Here is a 27,478-nt window from a genome sequence, read left to right on the forward strand (position 1 = left end):
TAGGAGCCGTCTCTTATTTTTATAGAGCCTGCTGTCTTAGTTTGTAGAGACTGCTCTTTCTTGAAAACATGGAGATCCCGAGAGTATGCACTTTGAAATCATTTGTGAAGCCTGCTCTGCTTTGTGTGGAGACAGCTCTTTTTCTGAATGGAGCTGGCTCTTTAGCTGCTAGAGCTACTTTAATATTTCTTCTTCTGCAGACATACCTATTTCTCTTCTGAGCAAGCAAAATCTGTCCTCTTGGAGTGGTTTTGTGAAAATATCTGCTAGTTGTTTTTCAGTATTAATAAATACAAGCTCAATGTCTCCTTTTGAGACATGATCCCTAAGAAAATGGTACCTAATTTCTATATGCTTTGTCCTTGAATGCTGAATAGGATTTTTTGAGATACATATTGCACTTGTATTATCACACATAATAGGAACATGATCAAAGTAAAGTCCAAAATCCTCAAGCTGTTGTTTAATGTAAAGCGTTTGAGCGCAACAACTACCGGCTGCAATATATTCAGCTTCTGCCGTTGATAGAGCTACGGAATTTTGTTTCTTGCAAGACCAAGATACTAATGATTGTCCTAAGAAATGACAAGTTCTGCTAGTACTTTTTCTATCAACTTTGCATCCTCCAAAATCAGCGTCTGAGTAACCGACAAGCTCAAATAATGTATGCCTAGGATACCAAAGCCCTAAGAATGTAGTAAAACTTAAATAGCGAAAGATGCGTTTAACGGCACATAGATGAGATTCTTTAGGGAAGATTGAAACGAGCGCATAAGCATACACTAAACATGATGTCCAGTCTACTTGCGGTTAAGTATAAAAGACTACCAATCATACCCCTGTATTTTTTAATATCTACATTAGTGCCCTTTTCATCTTTGTCAAGTTTCAAGGATGAGCTCATTGGAGTATTGGCATGTTTGACTTCCTCCAAGCCAAATTTCTTTAGCAAATCTTTAACATACTTGGATTGGCAAACAAAAATGCCATCAAGTGTTTGTTTGATTTGCAATCCTAAGAAGAAAGTAAGTTCACCCATCATGCTCATTTCGAATTCATTTTGCATGCTAGAAGCAAATTTTTCACATAGTACACTATTGGTTGATCCAAAGATAATATCATCAACGTAAATTTGAATAACCAACAGGTTGCTATCAATGGTTTTAGTGAAAAGAGTATTGTCAATTTTTCCTCTAACAAAACCATTAGCAAGTAAGAAACCACTTAATTTTTCATACCAAGCTCTTGGAGCTTGTTTCAAACCATACAAAGCTTTTGATAATTTGTAAACATGGTTTGGATAAATGTAGCTTTCAAAGCCCGGCGGTTGTTCTACATATACTTCTTCTTCAATGAATCCATTTAAGAAAGCACTTTTTACATCCATTTGGTATAACTTAAAGTTTTTGTGGGATGCAAAAGCAAGGAGCATTCTTATAGCTTCAAGTCTAGCTACGGGGGAAAAGGTCTCCTCAAAATCAATTCCTTCTTCTTGATTATAGCCTTGCGCAACAAGCCGTGCCTTGTTTCTCATAATTATTCCCGATTCATCCTTTTTGTTCCTAAATACCCATTTTGTGCCAATGATATTTTTATCTTTAGGCTTTGGAACCAAATGCCAGACTTTATTCCTTTCAAATTGGTTAAGTTCTTCTTGCATGGCCAAGAGCCAAGATTCATCATTTTCGGCTTCATGAATATTTTTTGGTTCAAGTTGGGAAACAAAAGCCACATAATTGCAGATGTTGCTCGTTTGAGACCTAGTGCTTATTCCTTTAGATGGATCGCCAATGATTTGATTTATCGGATGATTAGGCACTTGCTTCCAAGCCTTAGGAAGAGTGTCTTTATGAGAGAGACTTTCTTTTAGAACATCTTTGGAGCTATCTTCAAGAGAAGAACCATTTAAATCAAGATTTTCAATATTATTTCAATCTCAATCACATCTTCATTATCATCTAATGAACGTCTAAGAGGGGGTAATGGTGATTCATCAAATACAACATGTATTGATTCCACAACCACTCGTGTTCTTTTGTTAAACACTCTAAATGCTTTGCTACGAGAAGAATATCCTAGAAAAATACCTTCATCCGATTTAGGTTCAAATTTTCCTAGATTATCTTTGTCATTTAACACGAAGCATTTACACCCAAAGACTTTAAAGTATCCAATGTTTGGCTTTCTTTTGTTCCAAAGATCATAAGGAGTCTTATTAAGGAGTTTTCTAATAATGACTCTATTTATAACATAGCATGAGGTGCTAACGGCTTCGGCCCATAGAGATCTAGGAGAATTATGTTCATTTAACATAGTCCTAGCCATTTCTTAGAGAGACCTATTTTTTCTTTCAACAACTCCATTTTGTTGAGGAGTCCTAGGAGCTAAAAGATTATGATTGTATCCATTGTCATCACAAAATCTTTCCACATCTTGGTTGTCGAACTCTCTACCTCTATCACTTCTAATGGACTTAATTTTACATTCTCTAAAAGCATCTAGCAAATAGTTGTGTGCATCAACCAATTCATCATAAGTAGTTTCCAAATCAAATGAGTTATGATTAGAATTTACCTCATCTTCATCGGCCATGAGACAAAGATTAACCAATTCATTTAGTTCATCGTCACTTTCGGATCCATTTGAATCATCGTCCTCCCATGTAGCTTGCAAGGCTTTGCCTTTCTTTTTCCTTTCCTTTTCATTTTTGTAGGCGTAGCAATCGGACTTGAAGTGCCCCGGTTTTCCATAATGGAAGCAAGTAGGTGCTTCTCTTTTTCCTTGCTCACTAGACGACCCATTTCTTTTGAAGTGGTTGCTCTTTTGGAACTTCTTCATTTGAAGAATTCTTCTTACGGTTTTGGTAATGAGAGCAACTTCTTCATCTTCTTCATCATGAGGAACTTTATCAATTGTAACTTCTTTGGTAGTAGCTTGTAGAGCTATATCCTTCTTTTAAGTTTCTTCATCTCTATCATTCATTTCTAGCTCGTAAGCCATTAATGAACCAATAAGTTCGTCAATGGGAAGTGTGTTAAGATCTTTGGCTTCTTGGATGGTGGTCTTCTTAGCTTCCCAATTCTTTGGCAAAGATCTAAGGATTTTTCTTACATTGTCGGATGATGTATATTTTCTTCCAAGAGCTTTCAAGGGATTAACAATGTTAGTAAAACGAGAGTACATTTCACTAATAGTTTCTTTGTTATTCATGGTAAAAAGTTCATATTTATGGACAAGCATATTCATTTTGGATTCTTTAACATGACTAGTGCCTATATAGGTAACTTCAAGTTTATCCCAAATTTCTTTGGCCGTTTCGCAATCCGAAATTCTATTGAATTCGTCTTTGCTTAAGGCACAATAGAGATTAGTGATAGCCTTGACATTACATTGTACAAGCCTACGGTCATTGAGGGTCCATTCAATATCGGGTGTTCGAACATTTTCACCTTTTACTATCTTGGTTGGAACATGGTCTCCTTTTTCTATGGCTTTCCAAACATCTACATCTATGCCTCTTAAGAATGCTCTCATTTTGATTTTCCAATAGTTGTAGTCACTTCCATCAAACCAAGGGGGTCTATTGTTAGATTGACCTTCTTGATGGAAAAGTGCATTGGCCATGATCGTTCTCTAAGATGATTAGTCTTTTTCTAGAGATTAGGCTCTGATACCAATTGTTAGTCACTAATTGACTCTAGAGGGGGGGTGAATAGAGTCAAGGAGCAATTTTTTCAATTTAAAATTATATTTCTACCAAACTGTTGAATATCAGTTTATTAAAATATTCAAGCAAAATAAAGCACAAAAATAAGAGAGATAGAGATAAGAGATTACAAACAATGACTCGGTGATTTAGCGAGGTTCGGAAACTCCTACTACTCGGCTCAAGATCCCCCTTGAGACTTCCCAAATTCACTAGAGCTTCTCCTTAATGGTGGAGAGCAAACCTTCACTTTTGAAACAAGATCTTGCTTCTCTTCTTTGCTAGGAGAACACCCTTCTCCTAGGCTTTCTTTTGGGTTACACCAACCCTTTACAATAGCTTTGAAATTTGAAGAAACAAGTGTACAAGAATCTCTCAAAGATAGATTACAGAGTTTAGCTCACAACTATAGAAAAGATGAATATACGTGAAGCTCAGAATTACTACAATGATATGAAATAACAGAGAGGGAATGAAAGCTCAGAAAACTTCTTTAATGCTTTTCAAGGAATGATAGAATGTTCTCTGTTAAAAAAGGATCATTTAGTTTGAAGACCAACCTCAGTATTTATAGAATAAATAGAGTTCAATATAGCTGTTAGAGGTTGTTGAGAACATTTAATGAAAATATTTACGTTACAGTTCAAAACCCTAAAGAGAGCCGTCTCTTGAAAACCAAAGAGCCTGCTCTTTGTTCATTTTCCTTGGAAAGAGCCTGCTCAATAAAAACGTGAGCCTACTCTTTCTTTTGAAGATCCATTTTCGTAGCTTTCTTGGAACAAAAAGAGCCCTCTCTTTCTTTTGATTGAGCCCTCTCTTTTTCTTAAATACTTCTCAAAGACTTACTGGAGTTAAAGAAAAGAATCTTCTCAGAGCTCACTAAATAAGAGAAAAGAGCCTTCTCTTTATTTTATGGAGCCTTCTCCATCTCACATTATGATACTTAATATGAAATTCTTTAAGTCCTGTGAATGTGATCATGAGCTGATTTTATTTTCTTTGAGAAATAAAATGGGAATGCAATGCATGGATTGAATTTTGAGCTTCAAATATATTCAAATTAACTTTGACATTAAATCTTAAGCTCTCACCATCTAATCTACCCTTTTCTTCAATCTTTGACCATGATCGGTTAGCCTTTGATGGAGTACTTGAATAATCTTTGAATTCTTGCAACTTTAATGCTTCCTTGAATCCATTGCTTGAGTACTTGGAATGCTTCTGGCTCAATATTGAGGATTGAATTAATTGATCAACTATATAGCACTCAAGGAAAATATTAGTATATAAACATCATTAATGGTTTGTAATCATCATAATATAAGATTGACCTTTAGATTAAATCCTTAGGCCAACATTATCCTTTTTTGAAACATCGCTTCCGCAATTATTTTCTTTGGGTTTTGAGATCTCATTGAGGGTCACATTGTTGTCTTATAGACATGTAGTATCTCTAGAGACCATTAATTTACCTTTTGTATCCGCATTCTGATTCATTGTTGGATTTACGTTTGGGTCACCGCTGATGCACCGGGTTAAATAAAAACTTGGGTCGTTACAAGTGGTATCAGAGCCCCTAGGTTCGAAAATCTTTGGATGACGAGTTTTGGGTGCATATCATGCTTTTGTTGATCTACCTTGATGTATTCACATGCTTTTGATAGCATGTTTACGTGCCTTTTGATAACATGCTCGGTATAATGACATGTCTTCTGTACTTATATGTTTATGTGTTCAAAAAGCATCCTTGTTTGACATGTATGCTTATTTACTTGAGTCCTTAGTTGTTTAAAGAGCTTTCTTTGATTGTTTTAGCATGACCGTATGTTGCTTACCTTTTCTTGCTTCAAGTTACATGCTTTTATAGTGTGAGTTGCACTCGGTCATAATAGTTTATGTTATTGTTGACCTCTTTCTTCGCGTACATTTAGCATCATGGTTGTCACGTGTGGAGAGTCTTCACGTCAAGGTGTTGAGGAACAGGTGGATGACACTGAGTTTACGAGGGGTCTGGGAAGGCCTAGGATTCTAGTTTGTGGCATGGATCCTAATCCACCACGAGCGTCGACTTGTGAGGAGCATATTGCACAGGGAGTGGCTTTGAGGATGTCAGAGTCCATTTAGCAGATGTTTCATCAGCATATTGCAGGGATGCAAATTTCGGTACTGGTACCAGCACCGGCACCAGTTGCTAATGAGGCATTGGACTACTTTATGAAATTATACCGGGTTAAGATCGACCAATTTGCAGGGAGTATGAATCCACTTACTTCAGAAGCATGGTTTGATCTCATGGTACGCAAGTTTGATAGCATGGCAGTACCTACAAATTGATTGAGGATCTCCTTGACAGCCTCTATGTTCATGGGAGACGCCGATATCTGGTGGAGGTCTATGACCAATATCCACGATGTGGAGGTGATGACTTTGGAGGAGTTCAAGACATTATTCTTCGACTGTTTCTTTCTGAGGGCTATGAGGCAGAATATGAGAGTGTATTTTACAGGTCTCTATCAGGGCATGATGAGTGTCATTGAGTACGAGACGCGCTTCACTTCTCTTTCCCGCTATGCACTGGAGATGGTAGCTACCGATGAGCTTAGGGCAAGAAAGTTTCAGGATGGATTACATCTTGATATTAGGCAATGGATTTCAGTATTAGATTTGAGGACCTACGGAGTGGTGTTCCAGAAAGCTACGTTGGTTGAGGCAGAGGACCGAGATCAGCTCAGGATCAAGGGCTCATATAAGCAGTCTCATAAAGAGGCTTCATTGGTATCAGTTGGGGATCAATGGAAGAAGGCTAAGGCCGAGGACAGTTCTCGTGTTCAGGGACAGTTACAGCAGGCTCAGTCTGTACCCACAGTTCCTATTCCTTTGGGGAAGTTGATTTGTCACCACTATCAGCAGCCAGGGCACATAAAGCCTCGCTGCCCACAGTTGCAACCTCAGGGTAGTCGTTCTCAGATAGGTAAGTCTTCAACTTCGATGCAGGGCTCCAGGGAGCTTGTAATTACTGTAAGCAGCCTGAATATTTTAAGACGGAGTGTCCACGCCTATAAAATAGAGCATAGGGTGGCACTGGTTCACAGGCCATACCAGCACAGTCTACAGTTGTTCAGTCTGGTTTTAGGGTGCCTCAGGCACCACAGCCAGTGGCGTCGTTAGTGGCTTCTTATCCGGGTAGAGGTTCTACGCCTACTGCTTCCAGACATCAGTCGGGCCACTAGGGTAGTTCTCAGCAGTCAGAGGCTCCAGGACGAGCTTACGCATTGCCACAGGCCGATACCTCTGCAGGGACTTCTACAGTTCGAGGTATCTTTCCAGTTTTTAATTCTTGGGCTAGAGTTCTTGTTAACACGGGTGTGTCACATTCATTCATTTCTACTTCATTTGCACATTCTTTAGGTCTAGAGGTCACGTAATGGGATGGTTTCCTTTGTGTTAACACACCAGTTGGGGTCCAGTGTTTTTAGACCTTGTTTGTCGAGGTTGTGCTATTGAGATAGCTGGGCAGATTTTAGAGTTCGATTTCATTATTTTTGACATGACGGGCTATGATGTCATTCTCGGAATGGACTGGTTGTCTTTCTTTTGTGCCACGATCAATTGCTTCCATGGGCGAGTGTCTGTTCGCACTCCCACGGGAGAATGTTTTCACTTTGTGGGAGATTGGAGCGATTCCCACTCGACGATGATTTTCTGTATCAGTGACTGGAGTTGCCACAGGTCCTACTTGGATAGCCTATTAGCCGACGAGGACAGCGGTTTGGGACATGTTTATCCGATAGTTGTTGTGAAGTTTTTGGATGTCTTTCCGGAAGAGTTGACAGAGCTTCCTCCTCTTCGGGAAGTTATCTTTTCCATCGACGTCATTCCTGGTACTGCGCTGATCTCTATGGCACCGTACCATATGGCACTGGCAGAATTGGATGAACTGAACGCTCAATTGGATGATTTGAAAGCTAAGGGCTTTATTCATCCTAATGTTTCACCTTGGGGAGCACCGGTTCTTTTTGCAAAGAAGAAGGATGGGTCTTTAAGACTTTGCATTGATTATCGCAAGTTGAACCATGTTATGATCAAGAACAGGTATCTTTTACCTAAAATTGATGACTTGTTTGATCAGTTGAAGAGAGCCACTTGTTTTTCAAATATTGATTTAAGATCGAGTTACTATCAGTTGAGGGTTGATGATGAGGATATATCCAAGACCACTTTTCGCACACGGTATGGCCATTATGAGTTTCTAGTGATGCTATTTGGCTTGACCAATGCTCCAACAGATTTTATGGACTTGATGAACCGTGTATTCAATGACCATCTTGGTTAGTTCGTTGTGGTTTTTGTCGATGACATTCTCATATACTCAGCTTCGGTAGAGGAACATGAGTATCATTTGAGGACAATATTACAGATCCTTAGGTATAATCAGTTGTACGCCAAGTTCGAGAAATGTAATTTTGGCTATCGAAAATGAAGTTCCTTAGACATGTTGTGTCTGGGGGTGGAATTGTAGTGGATCCGTCAAAGATTGAATCGGTGATGGATTGGGAACGTTCGAAGACAATGTTTGAGATTCGGAGTTTTTTTGGCCTAGTTGGCTATTACCGGAGATTTGTTTGGGATTTCTCTCGTTTAGTGGCACCTATGACTCGACTTACCCGCAAGGGGGTCAAGTTCGTATGGAATGAGGCATGTGAGTTTGCCTTTCAGGAGTTAAAGGTCAGATTGACATCGGCTCCCGTTTTGATCATTCCTAAACGTAGTTTAGGTTATGTGATCTTTTATAACGCTTCGCGGGAAAGTTTGGGTTGTGTCTTGATGCAAACAGAGCGGGTGGTTGCTTATGGGTCTCGACAGTTGAAGACTCACGAGTTAAACTATAAGATACATGATTTAGAGTTAGAAGTAGTTATCTTTGCCCTGAAGGGGTGGAGACACTATTTGTACGGGGAGAAGTTTGATGTTTTCTCCGACCACAAGAGTCTCAAGTATCTCTTCTCTCAGAAGGATTTGAACTTGAGACAGTGCAGATGGGTTGAGTTTATAGAGGACTATGACTTTGAGTTACAGTACCATCCGGGTAAGTCCAATGTAGTGGCTGATGCATTAAGTAGGAAGTCGCGGGGAACTCTTGCTAGCATTTCCATTCACAGATGGAGGATGCTAGAGGAGCTTGCAGATCTTGGTTTACAGTGTTATGAGGATGTTTCACTGGCTATTTTGTTTAGCCTTGTGGCTAAACCAGCACTTATTAGCAGAGTTATTGAGGCACAGTTGGAGGATGGGGAGATAAAGGCCATCCATGTTCAAATTTCAGGTAGCGAGAATGTAGAGGGTTGGAACTTACATTCAGACAGTGGTCTCAGGTATAAGGGGATGATGTTTGTTCCTTTGTCTTATCATGAAGACGTCGTTCGGGATTTTCACCACTCTCGGCTCACAGTCCATCTTGGTGGTACAAAGATGTATCACAATCTACGACAACAGTTTTGGTGGTAGGGCATGAAACGGGATGTTTCACAGTTTGTGGCTCGATACCTTACTTGTCAGCAAGTGAAGGCAGAGCATTAGCAACTGACAGGATTGTTGCAACCATTACCAGTAGCTCAGTGGAAATAGGAGCATATCACTATGGATTTTGTAACGGGACTTCCGAGGTCTCAGGCAGGGAATGATGCCGTTTGGGTTATAATTGACAGGTTGACTAAGACGGCTCACTTCTTGCCCATGGTAGTGACAGATAATGCAGAGAGACTGAGTGGACTGTATGTGAGACAGATTGTTAAGCTTTACGGGGTTCCTGTATCTATTGTTTTGGATAGGGATCCGTGGTTCACGTCTCATTTTTGGCAAAGTTTTTAGGAGACTCTTGATACGGGGCTTCATTATAGTACGGCATTCCATCCTCAGACTGATGGTCAGTTAGAATGTACCATCCAGATATTGGAGGATATGTTACAGGCTTATATCTTGGATTTCAGTGGTAGTTGGGAAGACTATTTGCTTACCAGACCAGTATTAGCGTAGCACCTTTTAAGGCGTTGTATGGCAGGCCATGCAGATCTCTAGTTTATTGGACCGAGGTCGGTGATACTGTTGCCTTGGGTCCCGACATTGTCATTGAGACTACAGAGAAAATCAAGTTGATTCGGCAGTGGTTGGTTACCGCACAGAGCAGACAACAGAGTTACGCTGACAAAAGGACACGATCTTTATCTTTTAAGGTAGGAAACCATGTATTTCTTAAGATTTCTTTACGGAAGGGACTTTTGAGATTTTGACAAACTGGCAAGTTGTCTCCTAGGTTCATTGGACCATTTAAGATTTTGAAACGCGTCGGTGAGGTTACTTATCGTTTAGCATTGCCGCCAGACCTGGATAGGGTTCACGACGTCTTTCATGTGTCTATGCTGAGGAAGTACGAGCCGGACCCATTGCATGTTTTGCGGTGCATTGATGTGGTTGTTGATGAGGACGTGACCTACGAGGAAGGTCCGGTCCAGATTCTTGATTCACAGGAGCAGGTCTTGCGGACCAAGACCATTCCATTAGTTAAGGTCTTGTGGAGACACCACGGCATTGAGGAGGCTACCTGAGAGCTAGAACAGGAGGTTCGCTCTCGGTATCCCTATTTGTTCTCTCTTTTAGGTACAACTTGATTTTGGGGACAAAATCCCTTTAAGGAGGGTAGGTTGTAATGACCCGGTCATTTTTCATCTTTTCTTTTTTCGGTAATTTCTTTTTTTTCGTCTCTTTCCCTATTTTGTCTTTTTCTTATTTATTATTTTTCCATGTATAACCTTATTTTTTGTGCTCGGATTTGATTCCGGCCTTGCATACACCCATGATATTTAAATTCCATGATATCTACATTTTTACTTTTGCATAAAAGCATGCTAAATGTTTACTTTTCTTGTAAAGGGCATGGATGCATAACTTTAAGTAATTTTCTTAACTTTTGGGGTGTTAGTGTAATTATTTTTCATCTTAGGGTGCATTTTGTAATTTAATCTGGAAGATATTTTCAAAAAAGACCTTTTTGCAATTTCTGAAAAAATGTGACAAGTGTCATATTCTCATGGTGCCACTTGTTGGCATTGGGGTGGGGAAACTTGGAGGCATAATCTCTTGACACATGGAGGGTGGAAATTCATCTATTTGTTGGCTTAGGATTGGACCACTTGTTGGCTTAGATGGTTGACAAGTGTAGGCTTAGGATTAAGCCTAGGAAGGAGCCTTGGATTTGTGACAAGTGTAGGCATGAAATTAAGTCTTGCAAGTGTGTGTGTGAGAAGTAGTGCAAGAACACCTAGTGAGTGCAGAATCCCACCATATTTAACTTAAGGTTTCCACTTTTTACTCCATTTTTATCTCTTTCCTCTCAAACCCTAACCTAGCCACCATTGAAGCAAAGCTTAGTTTAGAGCTTCAAGCTTCATTTTGGCCTCCTTCCACTCAACTTAGACTTAAAACTTTGGAATACTTTATCTTCCTCTCACTCTCCTCTACATAACCCTAGAAAGAAAAATTGAAATTCCTTTGCTTTCCTTGGTTTCAAGAGGAACAATCCTCTTATGAGGTCGGGAGTGTTCTAAATTATGTTTTTGATGTTTTATATGTTTTATAACTTGGTACAAATGAACTGCATGTCTTTAATCTAAATCTTTAAGTTGATAGTTAAGGGTACCTTGCATGAAATTAAGCTAATACATGATTTTTGGGAAGGCCATGACTTGATTTATAACTTATGTTAATTTAAAGTCATTTAGGGTTGTTTTGAAATATAAAGGAATTAATTAATTAATTTAATTAATTTATATTTATATATATTCTTATGACTTAAATCAAGTTTTGAAGTGATATAAGCAATGATCATGATAGGTTCTTGAACATATATTAAATTAAGCATGTTTGGATGAGAAATGAAATCTAGAGAAATTAATTGTTTTTGTTTAATGAATTTCTATCCTTGTTGTATCAAAGATTTGAGTATGTATTCTATGTAGATTACATGTTTAATCATGATTCTAGACTTGTACTATAATTGTGAGATTGTGTTCTTAATATTGAAGGACATTGTGATAAAGCGTGATAAGCGCCGAATATTATATATTCAAGCGCCCTAAATTGCATTAGTAAAGTCCGTTGTATGTTAATTTATGTAGATTATCTTCATTTCTATGTTTTTATGCATTTTCAGGTTCATTGGCCAAAATGGAACAAGAATAAGGCCTTGTGGAATCTTGAGCAACAAAAGGTGCCAATGCTGAATTCTGGCAGCAGTAGAACCTGGACTTTGCTTGTCATTTTGACCTTCCAAACTCAAGAACTGGACTTCCCTCATAACATGAAAGATTTAGAGCTCTGAATTATCTTTCTAAATCTTCAAACAGTTTGTCATTCGGAGCTCGGAGCAGAGAGTTATGGCCTTGTTACCAGAGGTGAGCAGAACTGCCTGGCAGCAATGAAATTCTGCCTTGATCTTCATTTTCGACCAACCATACTTGAGAATTGGATCTCTACTAAAACATGAAATATTTAGAGCTCTGAATTAGCTTTCTAAATCTTCAAACAGTTCATCATTCGGAGTTTGGAGCGCAAAGTTATGGCTGTTTAACCAAAGTAGGTCTGGGCGGAGCAAGTGAAGCATGGAGCTTTTTACACTAAATTCGAGTGCTCGAGGCCTTGCTTAGAGTGCTCGAATTTTGGGCAGAATGCCCTTCGGAAATGGCTCATTTTAGCCCACTTGCACCTTGGTTTCTTCAATTTGCTTTCCTCTTTAATGAAGTGGTTGGAGATGTTGGTTGGTGGCCTTTTGGGTGGTAGATAAGAGGGATATGAGCCACACAATAGGGGAGAGCTTCATTCTACAAGATTAGAGGAGAGAGAAGAGAGCAAAGAAAGGAGAGTTCTTGGAGCAAGAAAGAGGAGCTTGAAAATGGAAGGAGGATCCATGGTTCTTCTTCATTCTAAGGCTCCCATGTGTAACTAACTCCTCCTCTAGGGAGGTAATAGAACCCCTCATTGTAAGCATGCTTTATTTTTTATTCTAGTTTGGGAAAAATAATGTATTTTTGTGGTGATTCCATAATCTAGAACTCTTACTTGATGTAATGAATTGATTTTGATTTAATGATCATGTTGGACCTACTTTCTTGTCTTAGAATGTATGTTTTCATGGTTGTATGGTTTACATTTTCATGGTGACAATGAAGATGAGATTTTTGGAATGGTTTTAATGGCATGTTGTTGAGAGATTTGATAGGCCATAGCTTAGGTTCTTCCTTTAATGGCTTATTCTTAATTCTTAGCTTCATGTGCTCTTATCATGTGATTGATGGTTTGACAATTTCTAGCTTAGTGAACATGTCTTAAATTACACTTTAGTTTAGGTAATTGAGCATGTAAAATCTTTGATAAATTGTTCTTGCCTATTGATTCCATGAATCCTTTGAAGGTAATGTAGTAACCATGAGTAACTACTTATCATAGCCACATATTTATGTTATTTTTCCCCGAATGAATCATATTCTAGCATGTTTATATTGTAGGTGGTGAAGTTACTTCCCTAGTCTCTTTTACCGACATTTTATCTCTTTTAAATTCTTGCAAGTTCTATTTTATGCATTCTAAGTTCTAAGTCTAAGTGACAAACAACCAAAACCCTCTATAAACCCCTTATCATTCTAAGAACAATTCTAGACACTTAGGTTGCCATAGACTAGCGCAGTCCCAGTGGTTCGACTTACCCGACCAATAGCCCTATTTTACAATGATTCGTGCTATTGCGAAAGTTGATGTTTAGTTGATCAACCGATCAATTTTTGGCGCCGTTGCCGGGGACTTGCATACGGTTTAGCAACCAAAGTCTAGGGTTAATTTTAGTTTGATTGTTAATATTGTGTCTTGTGAATATTCCTTGTGTGTTTTGACCATCTTTGTGTTTTAAGTGTTGTAAGATTCTAGGGACTCGAAGCTTGCCGTGGGAATGCTAGCAAATTGTAAGTCTAGAGGACCCCAAGTAAGTCTCCTGACTTCTAGTTTCGAGTTGTGAATATTGTGCATGTGTTAAATTTAGTTTTAGTTTAGTTGTGAAGCCCTTGTTGAGGCTCTTATCCTGTTTAAATTTTGTGTTCAAGCATCGGTCCTTGTCGTGGCCATTTATTTCCTATCTTGTTGATAATTGAGGAGAAAGGGATCATTGTATGTGGAGTTGATGATAAAGAATTGTTGTGTTGATTGCTTTGTGTGTTGTTGAATTACTCCTAGATGGAGGATAATTATCTCCCAACTCAATTCTACACACCACATGCATTTTGTGCTTTTTGCTCTAGTAATTCACATCATACAAGAGATTGTCTTCCAACGAGACAATTCTCGGATTTTTATCTAGAGCAACCAAATGAAAATTTCTTTGAACCGGGTAGTAATCCATACTTCAATGGTTACAACTCGGGCTGGGGAGACCAACAAAACTTCTTGTGGCATGACATAGGAAATTCAACCCCACAATCTCATATGCAACCTTTTCAACCCAATGATCATTCTTTCCCGCCCTCTTCTCCTTTTCCACCGTTTCCATTGGATGAGCTAATTGTTGCTAACAAACAAATGATGGAGTCTATGCACACGCAAATGATGGACTCCAACAATCAACTATTGGCTTCCCTTGCTAGCATGCAATCCACAGTAGAGTCTATCAATCAAGTGGTACCATATCACCTGTCCCAAGTTAGTGCAATGATAGATGACCAAATATCTCAAATTCAACAAAGGATTAATGCTAAAAATCATGAAGAGGAGGAAACATTTTCATTTGAATTTATGGCCAATCCAAAAGAAAATTCTATGAATGATGAGATTACTCCTAGTAACTTTCATCATGAGAATGATCAAGTGGTCATCACATATGAAAATGATGAAATAGTGGTTGAAGATCAAATTGTTGCCACTCATAAAATGGAAGAATTTGTGGTTAAAAATGAGGAAAAAGATGATGAGATTGCATCCTTTAAAACTCCACCTCCTTCAATGGAGGATCCTCTAAAAGCTTGTTTGGCTCATTTCAATTGTGAGGATTTTAATGTTGACAATTCCATTTCAGAGGTGAATTCTTTGCTGAATATTCATCCACCTATTCATTCTCTTCCTTGGTCAACATCAAATGTATCTCTTTCTTGGGAGCTTGCATCTCATCTCCTTCCTTCTCCTGAGTTATCTCAAGCTGTTGAGCCCGAACCACCGGATAAGTGTGGGGAGGATGTTGAAAGTTTGAAGGACAATTCTCCGGGCATTCCCGTGCTAAATATGATTTTTCAAAAACCTTTGCTAGGTGTGCCCTCACTTGATCCACCTTTCCCTTATCCAAATCAGCCCCTAAATAATCCAAAGTTCTTCATTGAAGATGAAGAGTGGATTGAGGTCTTTCCATTACCTCTTTCCAACTTTTGTCTTCAAGCTCTTTTCCTTCCGCTTCCAAAAGAACTTTCTTACTTAGGGAAGCTTGAATCTCTAGAGAGACATGGTATAGGGTAAGGAGGACTAACTTGATCTCGGTGTGTCTAGCTATCGAGATTTTTGAGGATTAGTGCCTGCTCTAACTTCGTCTAGCTATCGACATTAAATTTAGCAAAGCAAGGGAATAAATTCTTTCGATGTTCCAAGCTTCCCTACCTTCTCAAATTGCTCATGCCTTGAAATTTTCTGGGAAATGGTTTCGAAAAGCCAAAAATTTGATTTTTCTGAAATGGTCTTCAGTTGTGTTCCGCAATTTTAGACCGGCTTCTTAGACCTTCTCAGCCCTAATTTTCATTCCCGAAAATTTCCATCGCTTCCTAGCAATTTCATCTGATCTTGAGAATGCTTCTCATATGCATATTTTCTCATTTTTAATGCACAAGTTGGAAATTTTCTCAAAATTCTCCATGCATTAGAGAGAAGCTGCAAGGTTTGAAAATTTTCTCAAAATTTTCCATGCATTGGAGATGAAATGCAAAGTTTAAAAATTTTCTAAATTCATCCAAGCATTGGCACACAATTGCAAAGTTTGAAGAATTTTCAAAAATTAATCCATGCATTGGATTGACATTGCAAGTTTTAAAAATTTTTCTACATTCATCCATGCATTCATGTTGGCTGAAAAATTCATTTCCATGTTGCTCACATTGCACATTCCATTGCAATGAATTCATTTTCGAGCCTACTGATCCAATTTCGAGCAATCTACCTTCCCTGTCGAGTGCTCGTTGCTGCCTCCAATCTTGCATGCACTCACTGCCCAATTTTAGAGCACTCTAAATTCCATTTGGAGTGCTCTAAATTTTCAACCCATCATTCGCAGCTACTGCCTCTATTTCGAGCCCTCGAATCCCAATTTTGAGTGCTCGAACCTCCTCCACATCTTGCCAATCTCTCTGCCCCAAGCTCGAGCACTCTAGCTCCCATTTGGAGTGCTCGAGCCTAGCCAACATGCCCACCATGCAACAAACCCAGCAACCACCACGCATCCATCTTCACCCTCCACCATCAGCCCCATGTAACACACCACCCAACTCCAACCTCACCACTGAACACTTCTCTCTCTCGGCATCCCTCCACCAAACCACCACCCCTCAACCTTAAACCTTCTCTCTCTCTCAACCCAAGTTTCCACCATGCAGCTTCCCTCCCTCACTCACTGCATGTCCTTCGAGCACTCGAAGAACCCATTTCGAGTGCTCGAATTTCTTACCACCATCAATCCGAGGCCTCCAACTCTATGCCCCAACCCTCTCTCTCTCGGCATCTTCCCTCTCCACCATGCAGCACCATGAAACCAACTTCCTCTCATGCATTCCACAACCACCGTGTAACCACCTCTTCACCTCTCGGCAACACACCCACATCACCAACACCACCCCCACCCTCTTGGCTTCCATCACTGCATGCACACCACCCTCTCAACCAAACCACCTCAAAACCAACAACCCAATCTCACAACCAACTTACCTCTCGGCACCACCTCTCTCAGCCACCCCATGCATGCCCCTCTTACCCCTCTCAAACCAACCATGCCAACCACTTAACCAACCCAACTCATCAACCCTACAACCATGTCAACCACTTAACCAACCCATTCCCTCATCTCCCACCATCCAACACCGTCTCTCTGCAACACTCAACTACCATGCAAACCCAACCACCATCAACCCAGAAACCACACAACCACCTCAACTCCAACCCACAAACGTTTCCCTATGCATGCAATCATGCCACCATCCCCACAACCCAACTCTCGGCATCTCCCTCTCCTTCCTCAGCCACTGCCAGTTTTTCGAGCACTCGAAGTCCAACTTCGAGTGCTCGAACCCCCTCTCAACCTCACCCAAGCTCTCTCACTCAACAGCCGAGCCCTCTGCCAAAATTTCGAGCACCCCAAGCTCTTATTTGGAGTGCTCGAGATTGCTCAACCTTACCACCAAACTCCTCTCTCTCCAACAGCATCACCACCATGCTCACAACAACCCCCTCTCGGCATCTCTACAGACCAACTTCCACAACCCACCAACCTGCATCCATCTTACAACCTATCTCAGCTGCCTTCAATTCGAGTGCTCGCAGGCTCAGTTCGAGCACTCGAATCAACCTCCTCACCAACCCAGCCTCAATCACTTTCGGCTTATCTCCATGCAAACCGCAACCAACCTCTCATGCAACACTCCACGACCTGCATCAAAACCAACTTACCCTCTCCTTAGGCTCCAACCAAACAACTTCACCTGCATACCACCCCCATGCAGCACAAACCCACCAACTCACCCCTAAACTCCCTTTCTCTCGACAATATACCACACCACCCCTCTCGGTAACCCCTCATCATCCTCAACCATGCATGTCTTCCACGGCCACCCTCCCAACACAATCCCAACCATTCACATCAACACCATGCACACACCAACCAAACCGACCACCACCCCAACCTTCACCCTTCTCTCATTCACCAACCAACCCTCACACCAGCCTTCTCTCTCTCGGCACCTTCACTCCCTAACCACCCACCACCCTTCACACTCAATCAACCCCATCCTCAATTCCTCCACAACACCCTCATGCATGTCTTAAAAAAAAATAAAAATAAAATAAAAAAAAAAAAAATTGGCACACTTTTGGCATTCTTTTGCTATCCATTTTACACTTGTGGCTAATGTCTGCATTTGTGTTTTGTTTGGATTTTTATCTTGCACTACAATTCAGGTTAGTGTTTTTAATTTTGTTTTAATTTTTCTTAAGAGCCTATGCTTTTACATGTGTATATTAGTTGTGTTTTGCTAGGTCTTCATGTCCAAGTTTGGGGGAAGCACTTGCATATTCACATAGATGGAAACCTTTGCCTTCCTCACTCTGCTTGGTATTATTGTTCTTTTCCCCCCCCCCCCCCCCTTTTTTTTTTTGCTCTTATTTTGGTATGCTTGTCTTCACACCTTGAGGACAATGTGTCATTCAAGTTTGGGGGTGCATTTATGCATTTTTGGTTTCATAATTTTTGCTAAGCAATGATAGTATAACTTGACACTTGTCAGAGATGAAACATATGTTTAATACCTTGTGTATAGAAGCAATTGAAATTTTTGAAAATAAAGAAAAATTTGAGTTGAAATGATCATGTAGATTCAAATTAGTCTGTATAAATGTTTCAATTAGATTCTTGCTTGATTGACACTCTTTTAAGCTTCACAATGCACAGATGCACATTGGAAACATAACTGTGAGGCATGCAACTTGATCGACCTTGACCTTGGCCTAGTTAATTTGATTTGATGAACCTGATAGATGAATATCTTTGGCATGATTTAAGTTGTCTAAAAAAAAAAACTGAAAAGGAAAGAAAATAATGACCAGTTGACGTTCGTAGCCTTTCCAACTCGAGCTATTAAGCCCTAGGAGTGTCTCTACACTTAACACCCTAAAGTTGTTGGCCTAACGCTTGCTACAAGGGTTGGTTAGAAAGCTTAAAGGACTTAAACATTGCACGATCATTCAAAAAAAATAAACTGGTAATAAACATGGTTCGTTGGAGTTCGTAGCCTTTCCAACTTGAGCTATTAAGCCCTATGGAGTGTCTCTACACTTAACACCCTAAAGCCATCTGGTTTGGGAGTTGTTGGCCTAACGCTTGCTACATAGGTTGGTTAGAAAGCTTAAGGGACTTCAGCATTGCACAACCATTCTATGTTTCGCTTATGAGTTACAATAAATTGTCAACAAGCAACAAAAGTTGTCTTGTAAATAAAATCATGCCTTAGGGACCTCATTTAAAGGGGAATTCAATGATTTGAAAACTTGTGCTTTGGAATTGGAAAAGAAAGTAAAAGCCGCATGTTGAGAATCTAATTCACTTTCACTGAAGCTAGAGTTGATTTCCATTCAAGAGATGATAATTGAGTTATTTATATAGACTTTGATGTTGATGCATGTATGTGGAAATGTATTTAGCCAATTTTTGTATCAATGCTTCATATATGCAAGGTAGTCTTCCCAATGACCCCATCTCCAGCTCTTTTTCTATTTCAAGTTATTTTTGAGCAATGTATATACCTTATTTTACCATGGATGATATTTTTGTAGTAGCAAGCCCATGGTTGTCTTTTCATTAAATTTTTCATTGTAGTTTTGCTAAGAGACTAGCAAAATGTAAGTTTGGGAGTGTGATAAGCGCCGAATATTATCTATTCAAGCGCCCTAAATTGCATTAGTAAAGTCCGTTGTATGTTAATTTATGTAGATTATCTTCATTTCTATGTTTTTATGCATTTTCAAGTTCATTGGCCAAAATGGAACAAGAATAAGGCCTTGTGGAATCTTGAGCAACAAAAGGTGCCAATGCTGAATTCTGGCAGCAGTAGAACCTGGACTTTGGTTGCCATTTTGACCTTCCAAACTCGAGAACTGGACTTCCCTCATAACATGAAAGATTTAGAGATCTGAATTAGCTTTCTAAATCTTCAAACGGTTTGTCATTCGGAGCTCGGACCAGAGAGTTATGTCCTTGTTACCAGAGGTGCGCAGAACTGCCTGGCAGCAATGAAATTCTTCTTTGATCTTCATTTTCGACCAACCATCCTTGAGAATTGGATCTCCACTAAAACATGAAATATTTAGAGCTCTGAATTAGCTTTCTAAATCTTCAAACGGTTCATCATTCGGAGTTTGGAACGCAAAGTTATGGCTGTTTAACCAAAGTAGGTCTGGGCGGAGCAAGTGAAGCATGGAGCTTTTTACACTAAATTCGAGTGCTCGAGGCCTTGCTTAGAGTGCTCGAATTTTGGGCAGAATGCCCTTCGGAAATGGCTCATTTCAGCCCACTTGCACCTTGGTTTCTTCAATTTGCTTTCCTCTTTAATGAAGTGGTTGGAGATGTTGGTTGGTGGCCTTTTGGGTGGTAGATAAGAGGGACATGAGCCACACAATAGGGGAGAGCTTCACTCTACAAGATTAGAGGAGAGAGAAGAGAGCAAAGAAAGGAGAGATCTTGGAGCAAGAAAGGGGAGCTCGAAAATGGAAGGAGGATCCATGGTTCTTCTTCATTCTAAGGCTCCCATGTGTAACTAACTCCTCCTCTAGGGAGGTAATGGAACCCCTCATTGTAAGCATGCTTCATTTTTGATTCTAGTTTGGGAAAAATAATGTATTTTTGTGGTGATTCCATAATCTAGAACTCTTACTTGATGTAATGAATTGATTTTGATTTAATGATCATGTTGGACCTACTTTCTTGTCTTAGAATGTATGTTTTCATGGTTGTATGGTTTACATTTTCATGGTGACAATGAAGATGAGATTTTTGGAATGGTTTTAATGGCATGTTGTTGAGAGATTTGATAGGCCATAGCTTAGGTTCTTCCTTTGATGGCCTATTCTTAATTCTTAGCTTCATGTGCTCTTATCATGTGATTGATGGTTTGACAATATCTAGCTTAGTGAACATGTCTTAAATTACACTTTAGTTTAGGTAATTGAGCATGAAAAATCTTTGATAAATTGTTCTTGCCTATTGATTCCATGAATCCTTTGAAGGTAATGTAGTAACCATGAGTAACTACTTATCATAGCCACATATTTATGTTGTTTTTCCCCAAATGAATCATATTCTAGCATGTTTATATTGTAGGTGGTGAAGTTACTTCCCTAGTCTCTTTTACCGACATTTTATCTCTTTTAAATCCTTGCAAGTTCTATTTTATGCATTCTAAGTTCTAAGTTTAAGTGACAAACAACCAAAACCCTCTATAAACCCCTTATCATTCTAAGAACAATTCTAGACACTTAGGTTGCCATAGACTAGCGCAGTCCCAGTGGTTCGACTTACCCGACCAATAGCCCTATTTTACAATGATTCGTGCTATTGCGAAGGTTGATGTTCAGTTGATCAACCGATCAAGTAACAAGTTGCATAATGATTATTTAACATTCTTCATGCCATTATAGTTGTGAACTTATGGCATGTATTGTGTTTCCAAAATTGGTTTGTGCATAGTAGATGGTTTCACAATGTATATATAAGTTTATGTTAATATATATGCATTGTTGCACAAATTGTTGATTTTGAAAACTTGGGATGTCGTTCTTATGACTAAGGCTAGGGCATGGTTCTAGTACGGGGGATTGTCCCTCTACAAGTCTTGTGTGCGCATAGGGAGGTTACGCATGGGCTAATAACCCTAAAGTAACTATGGTGTCGGTTTGATCCGGCGTGATGTCCAAGTATCCACTTTGGTTTGATTTCGCATTTAAATTCCAAGTTGATAACTTTATAAGATTATATCTTATTACATTGTGTTGGAAGTTCCAATGTCGGTTGAACATTATAAATTGATTTATATCAAATTTCTTTTTTTTTTTTTTTTTTTTTTTTTGGAAAGTGATTTATATCAAATTGCAAAGTTGTATAAAGTAGGTTCATGTATGCTCATTCCCTATAAGTAAACTTGTTTACTCACCCCGAAGTTACTGGGTGTTTTTCAAGTAAAGAAGCCTTGTTGTGAGATGCACAACACTCTTAGACTTTTTAGAATTCTTGGAGTATTTTCGGTGACCTTGAATATGCACTTGTTAGTATATCATAATCCTTTTTGGTGTATTGTATAAAAACTTGTATTTATTGTCTAAGCTATGTAATATGCACTTAAGTGCGCTTTTTTTTAATCTTAGGATGTCTAGGTAATGAGGCTAAGGGCCAAAGACACTCATATGCCATGTATGCTATTTTATTTTCATAGTTTGTTGATGGAATACATGGCATTTCATGCATTGAAGGGTCATATATTGCATATGACATGCTATGAGGCCGTAGGCCATTCTAACGCATCTAATTTATCATTTTACACATGTCTGCATGTTTACATTTGACAAAACTCTTAAGTTCCAACTTTTGAACTATTTTTGGATGATTTATGAGAATTTAAGCAAAATTCATGCATTGGGGTATCATTTAAGCTTCATTTTGATTTATCATGTTTTAGATGCTTGCATGAGGCTAGGGAATGTTTTAAAACTTGTTCGGATCAAATGGGAAGCATGCATAGCCTTAGAAATGGACCAAGCACCTTCCCCATGGATTACAGTAGCTTTTTCTGCTACTGCTAGGTCTATTGGTCGGCTGATAGCAATCATCAGCCCACTGATGACTGTTCGAGGCCAATTCTAGTAGCCTTTTTGGGATTTTTAACGTTTCAGCCAGCTGATGATTGGGTTTTGGTTGGTTGATGATTGGGGTTCAGTTGGCTGATAATGAGGGTTCAACCGGCTAATCTTTCTTAGAACCTTCCTCTTTTGATTTTTCTTGGACATCATTGTTGTAGTACTTTCAGAGAGCCATAACTCCTTCATTTCTAATCCAAATCATGTCTTTTTTTAGTCTAAACTCAATAGCTTGAAGTTAGTTTTCCAATGGTACCAACCATCTATGAAAAATCCAACCATAGTGAGAGTTATTGCAGTTTTAGTGACATAGGGTCGTGGTAACTCCTAAACGGAGAAGGCCATTTTGTCCTAAATTCATATCATATCCTTTTCGTTCGGACTCCGAATTAGGTGATTCTTGAGCCCATTTTAGTTATTTTTTTGATGTCTTTCTAATGGTGTGCTTGGTTACACCCACTTCTATTTTGGAAAAGGCCGTTTTGCCCCTAGGCCCATTCTTGTCTGTTTTTGAAACGTCGCTTCCGCAATTGTTTTCTTTCGGTTCTGTGATCTCATTGAGGGTCACATTGGTGTTTTATAGACATGTAGTATCTCTAAAGCCATTGTTTTACCTTTTGCATCCATATTCTGATTCATTGTTGGATTTACGTTCGGGTCACCGTTGATGCACCGGGTTAAATAGAAACTTAGGTCGTTACATTTAGCATATGTAATAAGGCTTTTGAACCCCTAGGTTACCCCTAGTGGACGAGTGAAGTCTCGTGAGGGTTTCCAGAAATGATACCCGTAAACTTTAAGCTCATTCTCATAAAAGAGGCACCAATATTGCAAATAAGCATTGGGAGAAAATTACCTCAAGTATGTAATTTTTCAAACATTTTTAAGTAATCTCCCAAAATCTCAACATCAAGCAAGCAAGTTTGGTCCTCCACACATCAAGAAAATGATCATGCAAATCAAAACAACTCTATAATTCTTTTTAAGTAGACCGACATCAAATATGTTGCTATATAAGCCAACTAAAGAAATAATTACATCTTTACCCTCAAACTAGCACACAAATCTAGTACCGATCATTAAGACAAAGAGTAGACCTCTTATTAAAGTTTTATTCATCTAGGTGCACTTATTCTTTTCACTCATTTTTAAATTTTTTTTTTTTTTTTCTAATCCTAAGGATAAAAGATGGAAGCATAGTGCAGTGTGTTGATCTATTAAGCTTTCTAGCGATCCATGAGGTCGACCGTTAGGTCAATGACTCCTGAACCAGTTGGCTTTAGGGCATTAGGTATTTAAACACCCCTAAGGACTTACAAGCTCAAATCAACTAGGCTACAAATCAAAACAACCTCCATCTAATCATTTCCCACTTCTCACCTTTTGGGAGAAGTCCTCATTTTTTTATTTGCTTTTGCAACTTTTTTTTTTTTTTTTTTTCTTTTCAAGTTCAATTATTAACCTAGAGTTTGGGCCCTCCACCTTTCGGCGCGAGAAATTCAGTACTTGATGAGGCTAGAATCCCGGCTACTCATTGAAAAGGGATTGTTATCCAGTTTTGTAAAAATGAAAGCTTTCAATGCACTACTAGCTCAATTGGGATATAACCATATCAATAATCAACAAAGCATGTACCCCACAAATGAATGCTAGTGTGCGCCTGTGCTAGTGTAGAATTCTAGAGTTAATCTCAAAACAATCACAAAATCAGGATGATGTGGACCACAAGTGCAAGCAAGATATCTATCTTTTGAAATATTTACTCCTAAATGGCATCTACAGGGTATACAAGGAGTATTGGACTCTCAAGCAAATAATTTTTAAATTCTGAGCAACAAGGCCTCAAACAATCAAAATCATAGTTAACATGGATTTCACATTTTAATCATAAAAATCCCTCAAATACACAAGTCATGCTCAAAATTTTGAATTGAAAACAAACACTGGAAAGAACACACGTTACCCCCAAATTTAAATGGCACAGTGTCTCAATGTGTAAAGAGAACAAAAGGGAAGAGTATACCAGTGTAGCTATGGCAAAGAATGGCCAGGACACAAATATCCGAAGGGGGTGGTACAACCCCCCCAACTTGGGATTGACTATGGTCCTGAAAAAATGATACTGCAATAAATGCTAATCAGATAACAAATGGGATAATAACAGTGCACAGTAGACATACAAGTGTAAGTGGGATAATAACTGAACTAAGGAGAGAGGAATAAGGATGGTCCTGAAAATTTTTGGGCAGCACTCTCTCACTGAAGTAACTGGGATGTACCTGATAATGGAGTCAATCACGGATAAATATATCAATATAATAACCTGACATCTAAAAATATCATATATAAAATAGAGAGAATAAAAGCAATGTACGATACAACACAGTATCTGGCCAACAGACTGGCCGCATAAATATAACAACAGTATCAAAGGAATAGTAAAGTATCACAGATATATAAAATGATAAAGATAGAGAGAGAAAGATCAGGCAGATGAAGTCGATCTACCAAGGCGTGATCCCCGGATATCTTTGGATAAGTCCTGTGGCGCAGTCAAGACGTCCGCATAGAGAGTGGTCACATCAGTGCTAAGGAAGGCCACATCTGCTCGAAGAGAGACTATAGCATCCTCCAAGGTCTAGATATGCTCTCCTAGGCTAGGCGTCTAAATTGGAGCGTCAGGGATGACTGGGTCAGAAGACTGATGCTCATCCTGACTCTACTCCTGAGAATGTACTGAAGACCCTGTCGGAAAGTGATGTGGTGACTCCGCTGGAGGCTCTTACTCCAAGTCAATCTCCATATGTGCGTCCGCAGCCACCTGTGGGTCTGCTGCATCATATGCTGCTGCTGCTGCTGGTGCCTCTGCTACTCTGCCTCCTCAGCTGCCAAGGCTGGCTCATCCTCTAGACTCCGAATAAGAGCGTTATAACTCTTGTCCCAGTCCTCCTTGCTATAGCGGCAAGTGTCGGACTCAGGCTGCTCCTCTAAATGGAAAGGGTAATGCTGATCTCTGAGGATCTGAGTAATTAGGTGGGCAAAAGGAAAAAAGTTTGCGCGCCTAGGCTTGGCCTTACTGATGTAGCATGAGTAAAGTCTCATCATAACACTCCAGTAGAGTGCAGGAATAGAAAACCAATGGCCCGTATAGAAGGCGTAGAGGGCAGCAAGAAAATCTAAACGCTGCTGGATCTTATGGCCCGCCATAAATACATTTCGGTACAAGACTGAGTCAAAAAACCATAAATCATCAGGCAAATAAGTCCGGGTGGTGAATGTTTTGCCATCATTATTAAGGCCAGTCAGGGCAATGTCCATGTCTGCGTCAGATGGCCTCCTTAGAATAGGATACTGAAGGTCGGGAGGGCAGATGTGTGGGCACCGAGAAGTTGTGGCCAGTGTCTCGACTATGATGCAGATGAGATGGCCATCAATAGTAGTCCGCAACTCCAATAGATTACTCGGGGCCTGCCAGAGGTTTTGGTAGAACAACCGAACGAGGCGCGAGTAAACTGAGTAGGTTACCGGGGCAAGAATAACTGAAATGCCGCGCCGCTCAATCTCATCATAGGTCACCCTAGTCAGAATTGACCGGGTGAAGAAAGCAATGTCAAAGACAGACTCATGCGCCACTGAAAGGCATGACTATCTCCTGGTAGGTCTGTCTCAGACCTGGCTGGGCTGTGCCGGTGGTGGTGAAAGAGATGGTATATGTTCAATCTCATCCGCCGATGAAGAAGATGAGGATATAGATGCAGAAGAGGCAGAGCGCTAGGACTGAGCTAGAGCTAGCTCCTCAGTTTCCTCTATACGCAGTCTCACTCGGCGATGATACTGTCAGTTGGCAATAGTCTTGACTCAAGCCATGGCCTACAAAAGAAAGAAAACACTTGTTATTATAATCAGTAACAGATATGAAATATAGAATTGAAGCACAACAAATAGAAACATGTTTGTCAAGTTAAGATAGACAACTCAGAATAAATTACATGAATCTATGCAAGTGATAATACAGCCACGTATAAAAATCAAATGTTCAAATAGAGTGAAACATGCTGAACATGATAAGTATGGAATGCATCTAATGTGGAAAACACATGCATTGGGTATAAATTGGATAGCACGAAATACAAAAGATGATATGCAATATAGTGAAGTTTGATCGATCATGAAAAAGATAAGATCGATCTAGGTTGGATCGATCAGAACATGGATAAGATCGATTCGATCGATCAGATAAAGAGTGTGATCTATTGAACTTTGTAAAAAACTCGAACAGTCACAAATCTATGATGTGGACAACACGGGGGGCACCCAAGCAAGCTCGTAGGCCCCTTTACACCTCAACAAGTCAATATTGGTCACTTAAATAGGCATGTGACCCCATAAATCGAAATCGGAACGAAATATATACATATATATATATATATATATACACATGCTTTCTATGCATAGCAACATCTAAAACTCGAGATTAAAACTCAAAATTAAAAATAAAACCCAAAACTTACCAATAACGAATGAGAGAAGTGGACCGAGAGAGATGAGATGAGATCGAGGGCGAGAGAGAGATTTGAAGCTTCTGAGATGTCTCCAGAGCTTTGCCGGAGGTGGGAAAGAAGGTGAAATAGTGGTGGGAGAGAAGGAAGGGTCAAGATCGATGGTGAAATTGATCCAAATGACCCTTAGGGCATATTTTTAAAAACTGTTTCCGACAAGTTCGATCGATCACTTGGGAATCAGATCGATCGAACTTCGATCGATTATTAAGGAACTCAGATCGATCGAACCCACAAAATGACAAAGTATTTTTGAATTTTTTTTATTTTTATTTTATTTTAAAATTCAAAGGTGAATTAAAAATATTTTTGAATTTTTGTAAAATAAAATGAATTTTGAAAAATATTTTTGGATTTTTTTTTTTTTTTTTAGAAACAAGATTTAAATTCAACAAGAAGTCAAAGGTCAACAAAAACACCCAGATCGATCAAACATAGATTGATCGAAGCTCGATCGATCCAACAGGTGAAAAACATGCAGATATGTTCGAACGATCACACAGAGAGGTGATTTATCATGGTTTCAAAAAAT

The 27,478-nt window shown here is 39.3% G+C and overlaps 1 protein-coding gene across 1 annotated transcript; it reads left to right on the top strand.

The window, feature by feature from the left end:
• Positions 1 to 6,127: 6,127 nt before the first annotated feature.
• Positions 6,128 to 9,739, top strand: LOC132309269 (uncharacterized). The gene is made up of 6 exons (XM_059807586.1): positions 6,128 to 6,832; positions 6,937 to 7,021; positions 7,183 to 7,612; positions 8,941 to 9,029; positions 9,447 to 9,514; positions 9,623 to 9,739. The coding sequence occupies exons 1-6, from the start codon at positions 6,128 to 6,130 to the stop codon at positions 9,737 to 9,739; spliced, it is 1,494 nt and encodes a 497-aa protein (XP_059663569.1).
• The last annotated feature ends 17,739 nt before the right edge of the window (positions 9,740 to 27,478 follow it).

The sequence above is a fragment of the Cornus florida genome, unplaced genomic scaffold (assembly GCF_030987335.1).
Source record: "Cornus florida cultivar Cherokee Brave unplaced genomic scaffold, ASM3098733v1 CherokeeBrave_3.0.0_Hap2_Chr05, whole genome shotgun sequence".
NCBI lineage: Eukaryota > Viridiplantae > Streptophyta > Magnoliopsida > Cornales > Cornaceae > Cornus > Cornus florida.

What these genes read in the sequence shown, in the direction of transcription:
- LOC132309269 (XM_059807586.1), top strand. Translation starts at nt 6,128, where the DNA reads ATGACTTTGGAGGAGTTCAAGACATTATTCTTCGACTGTTTCTTTCTG. An exon ending in AGGGACTTCTACAGTTCGAG is followed by an intron (nt 7,022 to 7,182) that starts GTATCTTTCCAG and finishes CAGTGTTTTTAG; the next exon opens with ACCTTGTTTGTCGAGGTTGT. An exon ending in TTAAGCTTTACGGGGTTCCT is followed by an intron (nt 9,515 to 9,622) that starts GTATCTATTGTT and finishes TTCCATCCTCAG; the next exon opens with ACTGATGGTCAGTTAGAATG.